We start from the raw sequence: 21,762 nt of genomic DNA, 5'->3' as shown, positions 1-21,762 counted from the left end.
TCAAGATAGAAATGGCTACAAAGTTACAGAATGTTGCAGGGCAGCAACACTGAAGGTCAGCCTGGGAAATCATCTTTTACTGAACAGAGCTACTGCGGCTTGTTGCCCTTGCTGGCATGGGGGGGGGGAGGGGAATAAAAAAGTCAGTGAAATGATTTCTAGTGATATTCTGCTACGCTAATAGATTAGTGCCTAGCCCAGATATCTTCAGAGAGGCTTACCAAGCAATTGATAGAAACAGATGCAGAGACCCACAGGCAGATCTTGGGGAATGGTGTGGAAGAGGAGGAACGATTGTAGGACCCAGTGGTCTCAGGGGTTCGTTAGAAAACACAGAACCAACTAACCTGGGCTCAGAGACACTGAACTGACAACCAGGGAGCCTGCATGGGACTGACCCTCGCCCTCTGCGCATTCAGTTGTGTAGCTTGGTCTTCATGTGAGACTCCTAACAGTGAGAACAGGGCCTGTCTCTGACTCTGCTACCTGCTTTTGAGACCCATTCCTCCTACCAGGTTGCCTCATCCGGCCTTAACAGGAGAGGAGGTGCCCGGTCTCACTGCAACCTGATACACCATGGCTGGCTGATATCCATGGGAGGCCTGTCTGTATCTGAAGAGAAACAGTGGAGGAGTGGTTAGGGTCGGGGAGAGGGGACATTTTTATTGAGAGGTAAAAATAACCAATAACAAAGTTTTTTTTTTCTATCTAACTCTACTGTCCAACTTGGCAACCAGTGGAGGCTACTGGGAACTGGAGATATGTATGCATGGTACCTTTTTCAAAAAAATTAAACTCTAGGGCTAATGAGATGGCTTAGCAGGTAAGGGGACCTGCCGCCAAGGCTGACAACCTAAGTTTGATCCCTGGGAGGCACATGGTGGAGGGGAAGAATCAACTCTCATATTGTCTTCTTGCTTCCACACTCGTGACAATGACAGGGTATATTTATGTACACACACAAATACATTTAAAAAAAAATCTAAAGTCGCCGGGTGGTGGCGGCGGCGGCGGCGGCGGCGGCGGCGGCGGCGGCGGCGGCGGCGGCGGCGGCGGCGGCGGCGGCGCACGCCTTTAATCCCAGCACTTGGGAGGCAGAGGCAGGCGGATCTCTGTGAGTTTGAGGCCAGCCTGGTCTACAAAGCAAGATCCAGGAAAGGTGCAAAGTTACACAAAGAAACCCTGTCTCAAAAAACAAAAATAAAAAAACAAAACAAAAAAATCTAAAGTTAAAAACCAAAGCAGGGCTGGGTGGTGGTAACACATGCCTTTGAGCCCAGCACTTAGAAGGCAGAGACAGGTAGATTTCTGTGAGGCCAGCCTGGTCTACAGAGCAAGTTCCAGGACAGCCAGGGCAGTTACCCAGAGAAACCTTGTCTTGACAAAAACAAAACCAACCAAACAAAACCCAGAGCAGGAGGTATTCTGTATTAAATACAACTTTATTGTTTTAGCAGAACTACACTTCACTTCATTGCACCGCATAGGACGCCATGAGCATTGCAGAGGAGCGTGCATTTTTCAGTGACACACTAACACGTCACCAATCTAGTCAGCGTTGATAAACCAACAAATGATATTCGTCTCTGCACAGATGAAATATAATAGATTACGTCAACATGTTATACAGATAGCACAAGTCAGAGCATTACATGTATAATCAACCATAAATCAAGGTGCTTCTTGTTGGAACTGTGATTATTCTATAGGCAAAAATACATGGAAAAATATTTAAACTTTAGTCAAAGGCATATTTCTAAGGCAGAATTCAGTGCAGACACAGAAGCTCGTACTGTAAGTGTCACGGTGGAAAGGGGACTAGAGGAGGGGTCTAGTGCACATTCACAGACGAAAGCCAGTTGCAATTTACAGCAGCGGCAGACAAGTTCAAGTTCAAGCTATCAAGTTCAAGTATTAAAGACAACACAGTAGGCAGTGCTGACATTGCAGATCTATAGCTCAACAACTTAGTAAAAAAAAAAATCCACAAAAGCTAAACGAAATCTAAATTTCTAACCGAAATACCTTTAACGACTTTGAACAGGTTTCAGATTGTAAGCGTGCCAGAGACACAGCAGCTCGACTCTTGCACATGCACACACGTGCAAACAGAACCGTGGGTAGAGAAAAGCAAACCCAACTCTTATAATTCACTCAAACACTTTGGACGAAAATGACAGTTTGAAAAATACCCACAAAAACAGAAAACACGACACCATTTAACAATTCTGCCCAGGGTAAACAGGAGCAGATCACATATTTCTCACAGAATATATACATTTCTATTATCAAAAAAAATCAATTGACTGAAAATTTGAAAATTTAAGCACTCTTTCGTTTTAGATGTAAGACACTTCCGTGTAAGACACTGCCCAAGGAAAACTGATTATATTGTCTCAAAGAACACCCAAATTTACAAAGAGAAGCCAATTCATTGCCTCAAATCTCAAACTGCTGATTTATTCAGTATTTTTTTTCTCTATCTGTTAGGGAGTGTCAGCTAAACAGAAAGATTAATTTCTAGGGGTAGGGGATTTAGCTCAGTGGTAAAGCACTTGCCTAGCAAGTGCAAGGCCCTGGGTTCAGTCCTCAGCTCCGACAAAAACAAAAGCAAAAAACAAAAAGATTAATTTTTCTCAAGAAGATGAAATTGTAGCTGGGTTGAAAGGCCAGGTAGATTGTCATTTTAAAGAGATAGTTTGTCCTTGCTGCTTCATGACAGTGTGTGATTGGTGCTGTAAGTGTTCTTACTCCGTTTCCAAAAGCAGACCCCTAAGAGGAGTCGGTGTCTAGTCTCAACTTCTTCAGTACGCATGTGCAGGGGCCTAGGTTACGGAGCCAGCGAGACAGAATACACGGAATGACCTTGTGTTCCTCTCACCAGTGTTACCTGGATGACACAGGAGTTTAAGATTTCCTGTGCTAGAAAATCCAACTGAAGACTTCCTTGAATGCCTGCAAATGTTACATGCCAAGTGAGATGAGCCAGACACGAAGAGACACGCACTGTATCGTTATTGATGTGAGGAGCTAACAAGAGCCAGATGTGGAAAGGAAGCAGAAGGGTGACGACCAGGAGCTTGTGGGAGAAGAAAGCGGGGAATGAATTCTCAGGGAGTTCAGCGTGGAGGGTGGGAAAGCGCTAGGAATGAATAAGGGCTGCACATGTGCACCACAGAATCATTCGACCAAGACGACCAAAATGGCTCATTTTATGGCATCCATATTTTACATCAGAAATAATTCTAAAGCACAAAGAAAGTAAATTCATTGACAGGGGCTCTGTCTTAACCTGTGCCTTGAAAGAAATTTCTATATAAAAGCTCATTATAAAACATTCGAACGAACAAGGACTTTGTTTTAAAATGTGTCACAGAGCTGATTAAAATACTTATCACTATAAACAAAAAATTGCTAAATAAAGCTCTGAAAAGAAGTTCTATGAGGTGTCATAAATCATAAATGTAAAGCCTTAAGATGACCCGACAATCTAAAAATAGACTTCAGTATATGGGTGCTAGGCCAGACTGAATGCCTTTCAGTCATTCAGACTGAATGCATTCAGTCATTGCCAAGTATTTTGCAGTAGGTTTTGTAGTTTCCTTCTAGTACACGGTGATAGAAAGTTCACATCGGATAAGGGACTGTGTGTAGATAGAGAACTTGTTATTAGTCAGCCATCCTGACTTTTACATAGATAAGGAATTTGAAAAAACTCCAAGGAGATATGTGAAAGGCTGAGTAATGGGCAAATGATGACATGAGTTGTCAGGGAAACGCAAATTAGAAGCATATGGAAATGCCATTTCACCAGGACGACTAAGATTTTTTAGACACTGGCACAGATGTAAAGAAAATGCAACATTCACACACTGCTGGCCAGAATTTAAAATGATGTAGTCACACTGGAAAGCAATTTGGCAGTTTCCTAAAAAGTCAAACAAAAATTTACATGACCCAGAAACTACCTATAGGTGTCTACCAAGAAAAACAATTAAAGTTAATGTCTACACAGACTTACATGTTATATTCACAGTGTTGTTCCTAGCAGCCAACCCCTAAGAGGAAGGAAGAGAATGCCCTCTCATAGGTAAATGGATGAAGTATCCATATGATAGATTATCATTTAACAACAAAGAATACCAACAAATAACACTTAATAGAAAGAAGTCCCATAGGCTATAACATGCATAAACTTAAAAACGTGATGTCAATGGGGAAACAAAGACCAATATAAAAGACTAGAAAAGGCCATTCTGTAAATACAAAGTAGGTTAGTGATTACTTGGGGTCAGAGATGAGAGTGGGAATTATGTATAAATGGGTGTATCCAAATAAATACTCTTATAGGGTGATGTTCTAAAAAATGGATTATGATAATGAATGTGCACTTCATTAGAACTGATGAAAACTCACTGAATCATCTTGGTTTTTAAGCCTATGTGTTCTATATTTTAATGAAGTTGTTAAAAAAAAAAGTTTTGTTTCTAATCCCCAACTGAGATTGGGATAAAAACAGCCTCTTGTGAAATTCCCTAGAACATCCTGGAACAGATCTCTTCTCAAGAGTTGTTTTATACATTTCATTAATCATTTCAATAAAATATATCATTTCTGAAACTTGTTAAGCCCATAGGAGTGATTCTTACAAGCCATGTTCCTTTGATGTCAGGAATGTGTTTACTTGGTCCATTTGGCAACAGCTACACTGATCAATTTATCACAAAATATTGTCTGATTTTCTTTTAGACTTCGGGATAAGGAGGAAGGAGCCACCCAGAAGAAACCAAAAACCTTATACCCAGAGGTAGCATTTCAAACTATTTGCACATCAGCAAATATTCCTGAGTCTTAGATCAGCACTGGAAATCCTTCATATCTGTAAAACCAGAGTTCTGGTTTAGTTCTCTCTCTAGGAATTGCTCAAATTTCAACTTCAGGAATTTTTTCTATAACACAATCAAGTCCCTTTGGAATCTAATGACCTGAGACCCAAATTAACTAATTCAGGATCTTGAATTCCTTTCTCAGTTAGAAATTAAGATTCCATCAACCCGTCAGTACCCATCTAGTCCACTCCATGAAGTCTCATTTCACAAAAGAGTTCTTTTCTTGAATTTTACTTGTACTCAGTGGGGGGTCCCTTGAGATTTTTAGTGTTTGTATTCTCAAATGGTGGGGCAACAAAATATCACATGCCTGCATTAAGAAAGCTAGGTTTAAGAGAAAGCTGGCGTTTAAAGTGGCACCCACATGCAGGCCCAGCTGAGCACTCACTCCATAGACACAGCAGGTTAATGTGGTCAACTCCTGAACATTTTTAAACACAAACACTACTTTCTTTAAAACACACAATTCATTATTTCTAAAGAGTGAAAACTGCGTGTACATACATACCCGACCCTACAAACCAACTAGAACACATCTAAGGACCCAATCTGATTCAGTCTAGCATCTTGTGACTTTTGCCACACAGAATTCTGACATTGTGGTGCAAGAGTCTGTGCTTGCTGTAGGGGGAACAATCCATCCAAACAGCTGTTTTTGGTTTTTCTCCTCGCACTGTTACTTTCATGTCTGAGTTGGCTCAGGTACAAGCTCTCTGAATTCTCAATCCACTGAGGCAAAACTCAAAAGATAAAGTAACTGGGGAGATTTGTGCAAATTCGAACATTCCCTGAAAGCAAACTCCACTGAGTTTCCCTGACTTGTCTGTTTATCACATTCTAGGTACCCTACATCAAACATTCCACAGTCTCACTAATCTACAAGTCCACAATTCTGTAAGAGAGTAAGCGTCTACCAGACACGACAATTCCAATAAGTCAAATATGTTCAAACTATTTTCTGCAGTATCAGAATATTAGATAAAAAGAAAACTTAGAAATCATTAATGTCATCTCTTCACTCTACCGGAAAAAAACTAAAATTGAGAAGGTCCAAATGACTTGTTTGGGGTGACACAAAGGTTGGTTGGTTGGTTGGCAAACAGGGAGAGAGCCTATGTTATTAAAGTTCAGGCATGTTCTTTTCCATTATACTGTATGGCTGTGGAAGGGAAGCCAAAGAGAGAAATCCCCGAAGAGTCTTTTAAACTTAAGTTTGGCTTTTCAGAATCATTTCTCTTCAGATGCTTTCTTCATGTCAACCTAACTTTACCAACTCTGATCAACACTGACCACCCTCAAGAAGAGAGATCAAAGGCGAAGAAACCCACTGAAGTTGAAGCTTCTAGTCAATGATTTGGGTAGTTTACATGTCAAGTGTTTAAATAAGGGCACAATCTGAATTAACTTACCCTCCACTCACTACAGTCCCAGAATTACTCAGTACACTGATGTTTAAGATGGGCTGACCGACTTTTAGACTTCTTACCACACTTTTTACATTCATATTGGGCGCCAGTATGAGTTTTTACATGTTCAATAAGGATTGTGCTCCGAGTAAAGGTTGCTCCACAATAATCACATTTGTAGGGTTTCTCTCCAGTATGACTTCGGAGATGTAAATTAAGGGATGAACTCTGTCTGAAAGTTTTCCCACATTCTTTGCATTTGTATGGTTTTTCACCAGTGTGGCATCTCAAGTGACGACTGAGGCGGGAATGAGTAGGGAAGGCTTTATCACAGTGGGTACATTTGTAAGGTTTTTCTCCTGCATGAAGTCTCTGATGATAGATGATAGTACTAAAAAGGCTAAAAGATGATCCACAATCCTTACACACATATGGTTTTTCTCCAGTGTGGGTTCTCTGATGTCTGGTAAGGCAAGAATTCTGTCTAAAGGCTTTTCCACAATCTTTACACTTATAAGGCTTCTCTCCAGTGTGTATCCTTTGATGCTTTGAAAGAGAGGAGCTATGAGTGAAGGATTTATCACACTCATTACACTTATATGGTTTCTCTCCAGTATGAATTCTCTGGTGCTGACAATATGATGAGTAGTCATTGAAGGATCTCCCACAGTGTTTACATTCATAGGGCTTTTCTCCAGTATGAGTTCTTTGATGTATATCGACAGCGTGTACACTGGAAAAATTTTTTCCACATTCATCACACTTGTAAGACTTTTCTTTCTTGTCAGTTTTTTTATGTGGTTTAACTGATGGGCTAGCTCTGTGAGCTTTTCTACACTCAACACACACAGAGAGTTTTGAACCATAGCCAAGAGCTTTCCCACATTTCCCACACTTACTGGGCTCTTCAGTTTCGGGTCCTTTGTCTTTATTTGAGGTTTCACCTTGAAATGAATTCTTCTGGCATTTTTCACATTGAGAGGTTTTACTACGATACCATGAGCTTTGAGTAAAGGCTACCCCACACTTACTACACTTCTGGGTCTTACTCAACGAACCAATTCTTGGTTGTCTCTTATGGTCACTAAGAGATGAAGAGTGACGTGAGTCTTTCTCATTTCCACTGCATTTCCTTAACTTTACCACACTGTGTTCTTTGCGGTTCACAAGATCTGAATGGAAGATATAGGGTTTCTTGCCTTCCTTAGACTTCTGAGACTTCTTTGTTAGGCAGGTGCTCCGATGTTTGATTGTGTCAGAAGTTTGTTTGGACTTCTTTCCAGAGGGAGTTTCTTTACTCTGATGGCTACTGTGCTTGCTATGATCTTTCTTGGATTTGCCATGTCGTTTCTGGAATTCTGCCTTCAAGCCATAACCATCATCACTGAAGCAGTATTCTACTGTTTTCTCTAAAGTGAAGTCTTCCATAAAGGCATCCAATTCACTTCTAGGCTCAGCCTCTAGAAGAGATAACAAAGCAAGTATTTCCCATTTTCAATAAAGGAAGATGTGATATTTGGGACTGATGTAGGAACACAGTAATAATTTTAAGAGATATAGCTTAGTTATTAATTACAGCTTTATAAAATAGGCAAGATATAATATAGGAAAGCAAGATGAACAGAGAGGCTAGGAAAATATTGTAAAAAATAAAAAGCTGATGCTTTATGTAAGGAAAGTTTCAGATTTTTACTCTTCTTTCCAATTTCTGTACCAAGGTCAAACTTATTTTCTCTATACCCAAAATTTATCTTTATACGATTACCAAATGTCTGGTTCCATGATAAGCATTTTATTTGCATGGTTTCACTCAGTCCTCACAACAGCCTGATGAAGTACATCTTGCACTTTATTTTATGGGACACACAGAGTGTCAGAAGCTTGTCCAAAGTCACATGTACTGTAAGTAGTAAAAGCCATATTTTAAATTCTTTGTATTATTTTGATTGAGTGCTTTGCCTAAATGTATGTTTGTGCACTACATGCATGTATACTCTGTTTGTGGAGGCCAGAAAACTGGATTTACAGATGGTTGTGAGCTGTCATGTGGGTGCTGAGAACCCACATCCTCTGGTAGGATAACCCATCCTCCTAACTGCTGAAGCATCTCTCTAGACCCTAAAGCCATATTTTAATTTGATCCCCATATTATACAGCCACTCCTCAAAGCAGGCAAGTGTCACTAATTTTTATTGAAAATCCCAATCACTTCACGAACACACAGTGTCACCTATGACAAGATTTTAAACATCACCACAATCTGGCCCTATCAATCCTGAAGACATTATTTTTGTTTTTATTTTTTGGTTATTTATTTTTTTTTTATTTTATGTGCATTGGTGATTTTGCCTGCATGCCTGTTTGTGTGAAGGTGTCAGAACTCCTGGAGTTGCGATTGCAGGCAGTGGTGAGCTGTCATGTGGGTGCTGGGAATTGAACCTAAGTCCTCTGGAAGAGCAGCCAGTGCTCTTAACCACTGAGCCATCTGTCCAGCCCTCCTGAAACATTTTAATCAGACATCTATTTATTGTTCTTTCTAGATCACTGTCCCTTTAATCCTATTCTTTGAATTTTAAAACCTAATACCTAAAATGCAATGCTCCAGGGCATTTTAATAAGTCTGACAGGCTCAGAGGTTCAAAGTCTGGTACTTAACATGGAGCTTTTCCCCAAACTATATATTGTGTTTTTCTTAGGACTTTGAATTAATTTATTAAGTATATTATTCATGCTGGCTTTCCTCATTATTTAGTGTCTCTCCTGGTATGTGCATATGTGGGAATGCACATGCTCACGTACATACATGTAGAGATCAGAAGAGGATGTTGGGTATCTTCTATCATTCTCCACCCCCTCACCAGCCACCCCCAAGACAAGGTTTCTCTTTGTAGCTCTGACTGTCCTAGAACTCAATATGTAGACCAGGCTGGCCTTGAACTCAGAGATCTGCCTGCCTCTGCCTCCCAAGTGCTGGGATTACAGGTGTGCGCCACCACTACCTGGCTCACTCTCCATTTTTTTTTTTTTAAATACAGGTCTTTCACTGAGCCAAAAGCTCACACTGTTTCAGCTAGTGTGGCTAGGCAATAGTAGTCTAAAATCTACCAGTGTCTACTGCAAGACTGGGATTATAGGCATAAAGTATATGCCTATAAAAAAAGGCTTAGCTTTTTCACAGGTCCTGGAGATTCTAACCTGTGAATAGCAAGCATTTTACCCATTAAGACATCTCCCCTGGTTAATCATAAAATCACACAATCAGTAGGGCAGTGGTGGCGCACACCTGTAATCCCAGCACTTGGGAGACAGAGGCAGGCAGATCTCTGAGTTCAAGGCCAGCCTGGTCTATAGAGCCAGTCCCAGGACAGCCAGGGCTACACAGAGAAACCCTGTCTCAAAAACCAAAAGAGAGGGGGAAGAAAAACTCACATAATCATCTTCCTAATTGTTTTAATAGGTAATTGTAAAACTCAAGATCCTATTATTCACAAGTTATGTAAATTTTTCCATATAGTTTAGAATATAAAAAGTTACCATGTATTGTTATTTTTCTTTTATATTTCCAAGATCATTGGTAAATTTTGAAAATGATTTTTTTTTAAGACAGGGTTTCTTTGTGTAACAGCTCTGGCTATTCTGGAACTCACTTTATAGACCAGGCTGGGCTTGAACTCACAGAGACTCACCTGCCTCTGCCTCCTGAGTGCTGGGATTAAAGGCGTGTGCTACTACCGCCCAGCTGAAAATGATAATTTTAATCAGTTACATGATAATCCATCCTATATAATTTATTAATTCCCTTATTGAATGTTTATCAAATTATGTCTCCACAGTTAGGGGTATAGTTCAGTGCTAAAATGTATGATTAGCATGCCTGAGACACTGGGTTGAGGTTGAGTGTGTGCGTGTCTGTATGTGTTTAACTTTTACATAATACCTAAGGAATAAAATGCCTCAATACTTACCTCTAATCAATGATCTACATATTCAATTAGTAACAGTATTGTTGCTTTAACTGTATAGTCCCATTAGTGACTAAGTCTGAACTTTTTCATGTTCACAAGCCATTATTAACATTTTCAATTTTGTCAGTTATCTGTATAAGTTGCTTGCTCATTTCTTCTAAATTATGTACTGCTAGCTCATTATTAATCTATGTAAGTTAAATGATTATCTCTATTAAGTCCGTCTTTCCCTTCATGTCAATGGCTTTTTAACTGCAAAACAATGCAAAAACAGGTTTTGGGGATGAATCTCTAAATTGTTGTTTAAACATAATAAAGTGATTGTTGTTTTTTTATGTATGATATTATAATGGAAACAGCTGAGAGGCTGACTAAAATAAATGGTTTAGAAAATTCAATTAAAGAATAAAGGTACTAATATATGTAATGGCATTTTTATACTTAAAATATATATTAAATATAGTTATTTTAAAATTTTAGGAAGATGCAGAGAAAGATAAAGGAACAAAAACCTAATTCATTGAAGGTTAACATAAAAACTAACATAACTATTAAAATAAATGTTTTCCAGATGTTAAAAATACACAAATATTTAACCTATACATTTAAACATATGAACATTTTACTAACAAAAATGGAACTATTTTACATGTTTACTGGTTGAATTCCCACTTATCTTTTGAGATAAAAAGTTCAAATGCTAATTAGGTTATTGTTCCTTTTTACAGATGCTCCTTGATTTACAATGGAATTGTGTCTTGGTAAATTCATTGTGAGTTGAAAATACCCTAAGTAAAAATGTATTCAACACACCCACCGTACTCTGGGGCTCTGGAGCGTGAGGTCACATGAGCGTGACTGTGCTTAGGGACACTGCTGTCCAGTGTAAAGGAGTAGCAGACCACACTCTGCCAGTCAGGTAGAGTTTCTACTGAACATGCACCAGTTCTGCACTCATTAAAGTAAAGAAGGAATCTGAAAACAAACCATTGTTGCGTCTATAATCCCACAAGCTTCCACAATTTCTTACTAACACACTTGTCTTGATAATTGTTGTTGTTGTTGTTTTTTTTTTCAGAGGCAGGGTTTCTCTGTGTAGTTTTGGTGCCTGTCCTGGAACTCACTTGGTAGCCCAGGCTGGCCTCGAACTCACAGAGATCCGCCTGCCTCTGCCTCCCGAGTGCTGGAATTAAAGGCGTGCGCCACCACCGCCCGGCGATAATTGGTTTTTTAAGTGTCCATAATGTGCTTCTCAGATCTCCTGCGGGGAGACTGCCTGGCCGCCCCTGCTGCTGCGTTCACATCAGGGCCACTGACACACAGCCGCTCACGGTCAATGGTGAAGTACACAGACACGCCAGAACCATCTCTGTGAGATGTGGAGCCCCTCTCACGGGATTGTTGCCCAAGGCCTCCTCTTTGGCTTTACTTAAACTTTACAAACCATCTTCAGCTTAAGATTCCTCCTTCCTTCCCCCTCACTCGGAGGCGTCACTGCCTGCACCATGCTCTCACAGCAATGCAAACTCCTCCTCCATATTTCTTGATTCCTCCCAACCAATCTCCAGTTTGGGGAGTCACATCTTGGCATCTACTTTTCGGAAGACCCAAACAAATATTGTCCTCATTAAAAAGGACATTCCAGGAAGATGAAGGCTCTCTTCTAATCAGTCAACGTTATATTCTAGCCTTACATCCACCCAGCAGCTCACAGATTCCCCCCCCCCCCCATGTTTTTTTTTTTTTCTTTTTTTTTGGTTTTTGAGACAGGGTTTCTCTTTGTAGCTTCGCGCCTTTCCTGGAACTCACTTGGTAGCCCAGACTGGCCTCGAACTCACAGAGATCCGCCTGGCTCTGCCTCCCGAGTGCTGGGATTAAAGGCGTGCGCCACCACCGCCCGGCAACCCCCCATGGTTTTCATTGCCTTCTTCCTTTTACCAACTCACCTGGTCTGGGGCCTTCTGAGATTTCTTTTTCCAGTACCCTTGGCAACTTAACCCACTTCAGCTTTGAAATCAATTCAAATTTGGAAACTGGAAGGCCTGCTCAGAGAAAAGAAAATGATTGTTTACACATAGAACAAAGACGACCTAGCATTCGGATTTAGCCTGTTTCCCTAAGGAAGATAAAGACGTCAAATACAGAGGAGGAATCCAAGGAGGAAGGAAGGGAGGGCATTTTGTACAACAAAATTATGTTCCACATTTCCAATTTCATTGATTGTTTTTTCCTCCTAAGAAAGCAAAAACTTTCTTAGGAGGAAAAAAAAAATCACAGAAAGTACACTTTCAGAGTTCATTTTTAGGAATAGTCATGGCAGGTCCTGGATGTCCAGCAGATACAGCTAAAACAGTCACATGACATTATCTTTCAGATGACACAGGGGATGAGTAGCTACCCTCTTAGATGCCAGATCCTGAAGAGAAGATGTCTTACCCAAAAATTCTAGGTTCTTCAAGGTTTCCAGCAGCACTTCCTTATACAGCTCCCTTTGAGACAACTCCAGCATCTTCCACTCTCCTCTGGTAAAGTCCACAGACACATCCTCAAATGTTACAGATTCCTAGAAGACCAAGCACAGCATCTTTGCATTGCATTAGTTCCCAACAGACCTTCAGGGTTCAGAGAAGTGGTTAGGATATAAGCAGTCTGAATGTGTCCAAGCTGTCTGTGTGTGTATTTGTTTTGCTGGGAATTGAACTCAGGGCCTGGTGTATGCTAGAGAAGTGCTCTGTCACTGAGCTACATCTTCAACTTTTTTTACTTTTGATTTCAAGATAGTTTCTCACTAAGTTGCTTAACCAAGTTCTGAACTTGAGTTCCTCCTGCCTCAGCCTCCCAAGTAGCTGGGATTACAGGCTCATGCCCAACCAGGCCTGGTAAATGTTTTATTTATTTTTTTTAAAGAATTCATTATTTTTATGTACATGAATGTTCTGCCTGTGTGTATGTATGTATACAGTATGTATGACTTGTGCTTCTAGAGGCCAGGAGAGGGTGTTGGATCCTCTGGAATTGGAGTGGAGGACAGTTGTAACCTGCCGTGTAGGTGCTGGGAACTGAACTGGGGTCCTTTGCAAGAACAGCCAGTGCACTTAACAGCTAAGCCATTTCTCCAGTCCAGGCTTGGAGAGTTCCAGCGTCCATACAACTGTTATAAGAAATATAGAACAAGGGTACTGTACAGTTCTGACCGTTCCCACTTAAGAATCTAGCATGAAATATCGACTGTACAAGACCTCCCTAAATTGTTAACACTGATCAAGTTAACCCCAACACATTAACTCCTAAGATTAAAAAGAAAATCATGCTGTTTGAATCCTGGGACTTATGCAGGGACGCTTGGCTCGGTCTGGGAGGGGTGGACTGGACCTGCCTGGACTGAGTGTACCAGGTTGATCCCGGCCCTCGGGGGAGACCTTGATCTGGAGGAGGTGGGAATGGGGGGTGGGCTGGGGGGAGGGGAGGGGGGGCGAGAGGGGGAGAACAGGGGAATCTGTGGCTATTATGTTGAACTGAATGGTGTTGTAAAATAAAATAAAAAATAAAAAGAAAATCATAAATGAGGGTATGAATTGACATTCCCATCCTCAAATCTGTAGACTGTAAGCTAACTCCAGGTATTAGTTAAATACATGATAGCTGCTGTGTTACAAACTTTAGTCACATGAAGTAGCAATGCTTGTTATTACTCAGGGACGGTTTCTCTCTTCAGCCCAGGCTGGCCTCAAACTCATACAAGATGCTCCTGCTTCAGCACCTCTAGTACTGGATTACAGGTGTGCACCGCCACACCTGACTGCAGCAATATTTAAAATGTACAATCAAAGAGAATCTGGTTCAGTAATATACTCATGCTTACAAGTGTGCCACATTCACATACAAGTATACTAACTCATTAAAATCACTTTTTTTTTTTTTTTCCTTTGAGACTTGTTTGGAACCATCTTGACTCAGTTTTCTGAATTCTGGGATTACAGGTACCTTCTACCCATTTTCTATGCGGTAGATCTACAGCATCCTCTGTGTGAGGGAAGTAGACAACTGTGTTTCTTAGCACTTGGGTTAGCAGCTTGTCAGTGTCATACTATGTAACCAAACACCAGGGCTCTGTGACTTCAAGCAACAGAAATACATTCTCTCAGAGTTCCAGGGGCCAGAAATAGGAGATCAGGGAGCTATACTTTCTTGAGCCTCTGAGGGACAGTCCATTCGCCTCTTCCAGCTATCAGTAGCTGCCGGCATTCCTTGACCTTCCCTGGCTTGTGGCCCAGTCACTCCAAATTGCCTCCAAATTGCCTCCCTCTCTAGATCATCTTCTCTCTGTGTTCAAACTGTTTCTCTAATAAAGGCCTTTGTGACAGCTGTTAGGGACTACTCATATAACCCTGAATTAACTCCCCATCTTTCCAATTTTATATTATTATTTTATTATTATTATTATTATTATTATTATTATTTCAGAACAAGGTTTCCCTGGCTGGCCTTGAACTCAGAGATCTCCTGCCTCTGCCTCCTGAGTGCTGGACTGATTAAAGGCTCACACCACCACTGTCCGGCCATCTTTCCAATTTCAGTAGCCCCCATTCATCATCTTAAAGCCCATAGCTTAACTACACTTGCAATGAATGATTTTTCTTCCAGCAAATAATATTCACAAGTTCCAGGAACCGGGAAGCAGACCTGGAGCTCATTATCGCTCTACTGTAGAACTACTACTTGTTACTGTAATTTTTTTCCTAACTGGTGATTACTAATACTGGTAATTCCAGTATTAATACTAATACTGGAAACTTACTGATCTGTAACTGGTTGCTTTTCCCAGCTACTGCATGAGTTCTAGTCTTACTCAGTTGATCCCAAGGCTTCCCAAACAGTAACATAGTCTGTAATAATACGTCTTTGTCTCTCACACTCCATCTTATTTCTGCCTCATTTCACTTGGTCGACTGCCATGGTCAGGAAACACAGGTCTTGTTGCTTACATTGTGAGCCCTGCTTTTTTAATCTCCCGATTCTACCCAGGTGGAGATGTTCTTTGCCATATTAGGGAAATTCAATTCTATTTCTACCTGACTCATTTTGTCAAGAGTAACTTTTGGGTTTTTGTAAATGCTTCCCCTGCAAAAAAACATTTTGGGGGTGACGGGGGTACATAAGTGTGCTACAGAATGCCTGTGGAGGTCAGAGGACGACCTGCTAGATTGGTTCTTTCCTTCCACCATGTCGGTCCTGGGGACCAAATGCAGCTCGTGAGTCTCAGCTGCAGGAGCCTTCACTCATGCAGGCATCTCACGGGCCTTAAGTAATTTTGGTTAGCCTCAGCATTATGTTATGGTCTGTGAACCCAATAAACAGCAAGTAAGCAGTGACCTACAGGTTGTCTTGGGTGATTTCGTATCTTTATTTTCCTCACTAATAGCTCAGTTTCCACTGAAGAAGAAGAAGCAGCGAGAGAAAACTCACACGTGGCTCCGAGTTTGGAGGAACAGCCACCATCTCCTCTTCTCCCAAATCTTCCGCTTTGCAAACAGCAGAATCTTGAGTGCTAGGATCTGGGGAAGGGAAAAAAAAAATCAATCTGGTCTTTCAGCTCCATTCTTTGTACGAAGTCAGAACTCATCACAACCCCCTCGTTTGGTTTGGATTAATTTGCTAGAATGACTCACAGGAAGCGTTTATTTGCCTATGAATTATAAAGGCTATTAGAAAGGATACAAATGAAGAGCCAGATGAAAAAGCCGCACAGGGCAAAGCCCGGAGAGAAAGGTTCAGAGCTTCTGAACTTAGTCACAGCCTGGGTACACCTAGATAGAAACTCTCTCCACGCCCTCTTCAGGTGTACCACCCTCCAGGAATACCCATACGTCCAGCTTTCTGTAAGACAATATCATCATGTAGGCATGACTCATGACATCATTGGTGATCATCTCAGCTTTCAGCCCCGCTCCTCTCCAGAGGTGGGGGCTGTGAGTGCCATCCCTCTACAGCTGCATTGGAAATCAGCCTCCATGGGTGGTTACTTCTGGACATTCCAAATATCATCTCATTAAATTCAGGCATGGCCACAAGGGGCCTATGGCAAATGACAAGACGACTGTCTCACTTTTACATCTATCGAGGGTTCTGGAACAGGTTTCAGGAACCAAGGAGGAAAGGACAAATATTTTAATAAAAAGGCATTTATTGCTCTAGTCACTTGGGAAATGACAAGGGATATAGGGGCTGTAGGCCAAGGAGGGGACGAAAACTCAAACATCTATTTCATGATACCCTCTGGAAGAGAGTTCAGAAATCCAATTTTTTCTTCTCTTTAAAACAGAACCACCAGATACAGAAAATAGGCTTTCCCCCACTATTTCGTCAAAAGGTCTTTCCGGTTCCTGAGTCCACAAAAACTGAGTTTCTTCTTTTCACAGTCCCTTAGCTGTAAAATACTTACTTTGTACAATAAAGAGTTTAAAAATATTTCTAATATATAAGATATGTCAAGATAAATCAGCTTTGCTCAAATGTTACTTACAGCTGTTTATTGAACTTACAGATGTTACTTACAGCTTTGTTTATTGAGCAAAGGCACTAATCTGGCTAAAAAACAAACAAAAAAAAAAGAAAAACAAAAACCCGACTGTGCCTCTGGGATTGCTGGCTGATTTGCAAGGATAATAGTTAAGAAGCAAGAAAACTCTGTTGTGTGTTTAAGGGGAAGCAGCACAGGGCGGGGCCCTGGGGGAGCTCACTGAGATCTGAGGGGTGGGAGACTGGGTCAAGACTCCAGCAGGAGCCTGAATGCAGTGACTAAGCACACTCAACATCCTTAGATGATGATGCATTTTCAGATAAGGGGAGTAATTTTTCCAAATCACACTCTGCCATCTTATAACAAGGACTATAGGCAGTTTTATTGACCAGATAGTTGTGGGGAAATTAAAGCTTATATAAAAGACGTAAGAGGATCAACTTAAGAAGATTGTTCTTTCTTACAGATTGCTGCTAGCAATGGATTCTTCATCACAGGAGCCTCCACACAGAGGGCAGAATTTTGCAGAAGCAGTGAACAGAATGGATTCTACCACGAGCTCGAAGAGAGCTATGAGGAAGTACTGTTTACCACCACCAATTCAGTTTGTGGTCACACAGGTACCTGGTACGCCAAAAATGTGGTCTGTCTGACTCCTGTCTGATTTATCACTGCAACACGCTAATTTCTCAAGATTAGGGCCTCTAAGAGACCCGGTAATACAGAATTGATTATAAGTAATCTGTGAAATGGAATGTTTCCCTTAAATCAGTGGTTCTCAACCTTCCTAATGCTGTGACCCTTTAATAGTTCCTCATGTTGTGGTGACCCTCAACCATAAAATTATTTTCATTGTTACTTTATAACTGTAATTTTGCTACTGTTATGAATCATGATGTAAATATCTGATATGCAGGATATCTGATATGCAACCCCTCTGATATACAACCCACAAAGGGATGTGGACCCACAGGTTGAGAACCACTGTCTTAAATGACTACCTCATCTTTGAATATATAGTTTTAATTCTTAATTTTCAATCTTAGCAGTATTGCTTCCTTTGAGAGATTTACTACAAACTTTAGGAGATTCCTCCTCCCACCCACTCTCCACCTGCAGCTCTCACCTTCCCTTTCTTCAAGTGTTTGGTTCAAATCTTCTACCAGGGTCACCACCTCCACACTACTCTCAGGCCGCTGAGAATTCACCCAGACCCTCATCTCTCCAGGCAAAACCCTCAGGAACTGCTCGAACACTAAGAACTCCAAGATCTGCTCTTTGGTGTGAATGTCTGGTCTCAGCCACTGCTTGCAGAGCTCCCAGAGTTGATTCAGGGTTTTTCTGGGTCCTTCTTCTTGTGAGTAACAAAACCACCTGAACTTCTGCCTGAAAGAATCTAGGTCATCAGCATATCCTCTTAAGATCCTTTCTTGGGCCCTGGAGGTATCCATTCTAGGGACCCTGCTTTGTTCGCTTGCAGCCAGGGCTGGGGGGTCTGGGGAGATGGCGGTCATCATGTTCGGGGGCACGTAAGCTTGCATCGTATCACCAGCAGGAATCCAGTCCTCTTTAGACTATCTGAGTACGTCTGCTCTGCCACAGGTACTATCTACACACAACAAACTACCAAGGCCTCTAGGAATCCAATTTTCAGTCTTGAAGGAACTGTCAAGAAGAAACAAAAGACATTAAGTGAGGTTATTAATTTCGAAAACATTGGCTTTTACCACTTACACAGGCACACACACACCTCCCCACCCCCATGCCTATATACTTAGAGGCATAGAAAAGCTCTGGCCAACCAACTAGTCTATTAAAAGGAGAATCTTAAAGATTTATTTGTTTATTATGTTAACAGTGTTCTCCCTGTGTGTACGCCTGCAGACCAGGAGAGGGAACCAAGATCTCATTACAGATGGTTGTGAGCCGCCATGTGGTTACTGGGAATTGAACTCAGGACCTCTGGAAGAGATGCTCTTAACCTCTGATTCCAGCCCCATAAAAGGAGAATCTTTACAGAATAAAAACTGGAGGTTTCAATAAAGATAATTAAACATACTCTGCAAGCAGATAGTTACTTCAGACTTAATACTACTCCTCACAGACAAAATGAATGGAAGACCGCCCCCCCCCCCACCAAGTGAGTCAGTCACAAACCTATTCAACAAACACACATTTCCTTCCTACCAGGTGCTCAACTCAGGAACCTGATTTCATACATGACTATCGAATTTCTTCCCCTTTCTTACTTTTCACATAATAAATAACCAAGCTCAGACCCTCTCCATCTTAACATTTATTTTTAGATTTATTTAATTTATGTGTATGAATGTTTTGCCTGCCTGTATGTATGTGTACCATGTATGTGCTGGTGTCAATGGAGGTCAGAAAAAGGCACTGGATCCTCTGGAGCTAGAGTTACAAAAAGGTTGTGGGCTGCCATGTGGCTGTTGGGAACAGAACCTGGGTCCTCTGAAGAGCAACAAGTGCTCTTAGCCCGGGAGCCCCCCTTCTGAGTATATTCCTCTTCAATCCACGCTCAGGCTGTAGCCAAAGGATTTCTCCTAATATTCAGAAGCTAATCCTGTCATTTTCTTCTAGGACCGAAAACATTGGCTTTTATCACTCACGGGTCCACTAAGACCAAGTTAAATGCAGAGAGCACACAGAACAATCTAGAGATCTGCCTAGAGACCTCACAGACAGACCCTGCAGCCACACAGAAATATCCCACAGCAACACTCTCCCATCCTTAACACCAGAGATTCCTGCTCCATCTTCTCTTGGAATGATGCCTTCTTCCTCTTACTAATCCTTTACTCATTCTTCAAAATACAACTCTTGGGGCTCAGGGGTGAAGAGCACCTGCTACGGGGTTTGATTCTATTCTTGGTACCCGCATAGCAGCCCACAGCCATCTGTAACTCCACTTTCAGGGGATCCAACACTCTTCTGATAAGCACACAGTGCAGTCATACATGCAGGCAAAACAGCCATAAACACAAAATAAAATTAGGGCTGGAGATATTGCTCAGTGATAGAACACTTGCCTAGCATGTGGAGGTCCTAGTTTCAATCCCCAGTAACACACACACACACACACACACACACACACACACACACACACACACACACACACACGACCCCCACCACCAAAAAAAGGATCCTACAAGAAACATATCAAAGACAAAACCCTGATTCTTCTTAGCTGACTCACCATCACCACCACCCACCACCACCACCCACCACCACCACCACCACCCACCACCACCCACCACCACCCACCACCACCACCCACCACCACCCACCACCACCCACCACCACCCACCACCACCCAGCGAAGTTTCCCTTTGATCCCCAAATGGGCTTTTGCACACAGCCTGGCCTGTGCTTCATTCATTCATTCATTCATTCATTCATTCATTCATTCATTCATTCACTCACTCACTCACTCCATAAACGATTGCATCTACCGACACGGGAATGGGCAGTGTGGGGACAGGAGTGTACAGATCACTTACATCATGGAAATATGACCTGGTATGTACCACTATTTGGCAAGATGTACGAGTGTCTTATTGCAATTAGCAAAGCGTTAACTACCCACCTCAGGGCCCCGACACACAGCACACATGATGTCATTTACTTCTTTGCTAACCATCAGGCGCCCACCATGTTACCTGGCATCTTTTTGGGCACCTGGGTCTCCGCAGTGACTGAGACATGCGCAGCTGCTTCACTAGAGGCTCTGTGAAAATGTGACGCAGGTAAAGGTTCTCAACTCGAGAGAGAGAGAAAAGCAGCGGCCATTCGCCCCACAGGTGTCAGCTGGCAAAGCCTAGAGACGCTCTGGCTTATTAAGACCAGGGTTCTTAGAGATACAGCCAGGGACGCAGCTAATGAAAGGACCACACACATACACACGCACGCGCGCGCGCGAGCAAACAAACCAAGGAATTATCCCGTTCAAAATACCAACGGCGGCGAAGTTTTCAAGTCCTGAGCACAGGGAGGAATGGAAGGATGGGATGGCGCGGTGCTGCAGAAGCGCACGCCTCCGCAGCGGCAGCTGCAGCGCAGCGCCAGGTCCGTGGGATGCTCTGGGTCCCAACCCGCCCAAGGTGTGCGCTCGGAGCCCCCAACCCGCGCAGCTCCAAAACCAACCGCAGAAACCGATACCTGCACCAGCATCCGCAACCAGCGGCACCGCAATAAGCTTTCAGAACCTTGTCCCGCAGCAGCTGCGCAGCAAGCCCGCGGGAGCCACTGCGCCTGCGCAGAAGCTGTGAACTACGATTCCCGGGGTCCGCTGGCTTCGATTTCAGAAACTCCTGTGCTTTCCATAGGCTCTTTCTTATCTGGCCTGTTGCGCATGGTCACTGAGAAACGGCTGGGGGCTTTAGCTGCTAAATTATTGCTGCGCCAGAGGCTTAGAGGCCTAGAACCCGCTTAGGTTTTCAGATCTATGCGGCCCTGTATCCATGATAACCTTAAATCTTCCTCAGCATCTCCTATCACCACCTTTCACTAAAATTCAAAGTGAAAAAATCCACCGAGGAAGCATTAGCGATGCATTCAATACAAACCATAAGTAACGTTGCAAATTAAGTTATACAAATGCCATCTTCTGACTTCCACACCTGCCACCATGACCGGGGCAAAGCACCAAACATGCCTTGCCTGCACTGTTGGAATAGCTTCTTGGCTTTCCCTTCATCCCCTGTCCATCACCTACACCATGGCTAGGCAGATTATGTCCCTCCTTAGGAAGGGCTGCTCAAAACTCTGGTATCTTAGTTATTTTTTTTTTCTCTGACTGTGATTAAAAATAATAATAATAATAATACTCGGCCGGGCGGTGGTGGCGCACGCCTTTAATCCCAGCACTCGGGAGGCAGAGGCAGGCAGATCTCTGTGAGTTCGAGGCCAGCCTGGACTACCAAGTGAGTCCCAGGAAAGGCGCAAAGCTACACAGAGAAACC

General features: G+C 42.3%; 1 protein-coding gene across 2 annotated transcripts; it reads right to left on the bottom strand.

Moving 5' to 3' along the window:
* Positions 1–1,425: 1,425 nt before the first annotated feature.
* On the bottom strand, positions 1,426–21,062 carry Znf483 (zinc finger protein 483). Of its 2 annotated transcripts, none has more exons than XM_015987540.3 (6): positions 20,960–21,062; positions 17,907–18,445; positions 15,727–15,815; positions 12,697–12,823; positions 12,207–12,302; positions 1,426–7,755 (listed from the first exon to the last, which is right to left on the bottom strand). In XM_015987540.3, the coding sequence occupies exons 2-6, from the start codon at positions 18,319–18,321 to the stop codon at positions 6,323–6,325; spliced, it is 2,160 nt and encodes a 719-aa protein (XP_015843026.1). In that variant the 5' UTR covers positions 18,322–18,445; positions 20,960–21,062; the 3' UTR covers positions 1,426–6,322. The 2 variants fall into 2 exon arrangements, with proteins under 2 accessions (XP_015843026.1, XP_015843028.1); XM_015987542.3 differs by lacking the exon at positions 20,960–21,062 and adding an exon at positions 20,388–20,482.
* Between the last annotated feature and the right edge of the window lie 700 nt (positions 21,063–21,762).

Source organism: Peromyscus maniculatus, chromosome 2, assembly GCF_049852395.1.
Source record: "Peromyscus maniculatus bairdii isolate BWxNUB_F1_BW_parent chromosome 2, HU_Pman_BW_mat_3.1, whole genome shotgun sequence".
NCBI classification, from domain to species: Eukaryota; Metazoa; Chordata; class Mammalia; order Rodentia; family Cricetidae; genus Peromyscus; species Peromyscus maniculatus.
Note: the sequence above shows the minus strand (reverse complement) of the source record. Positions and strands in the feature narration are given on the sequence as shown.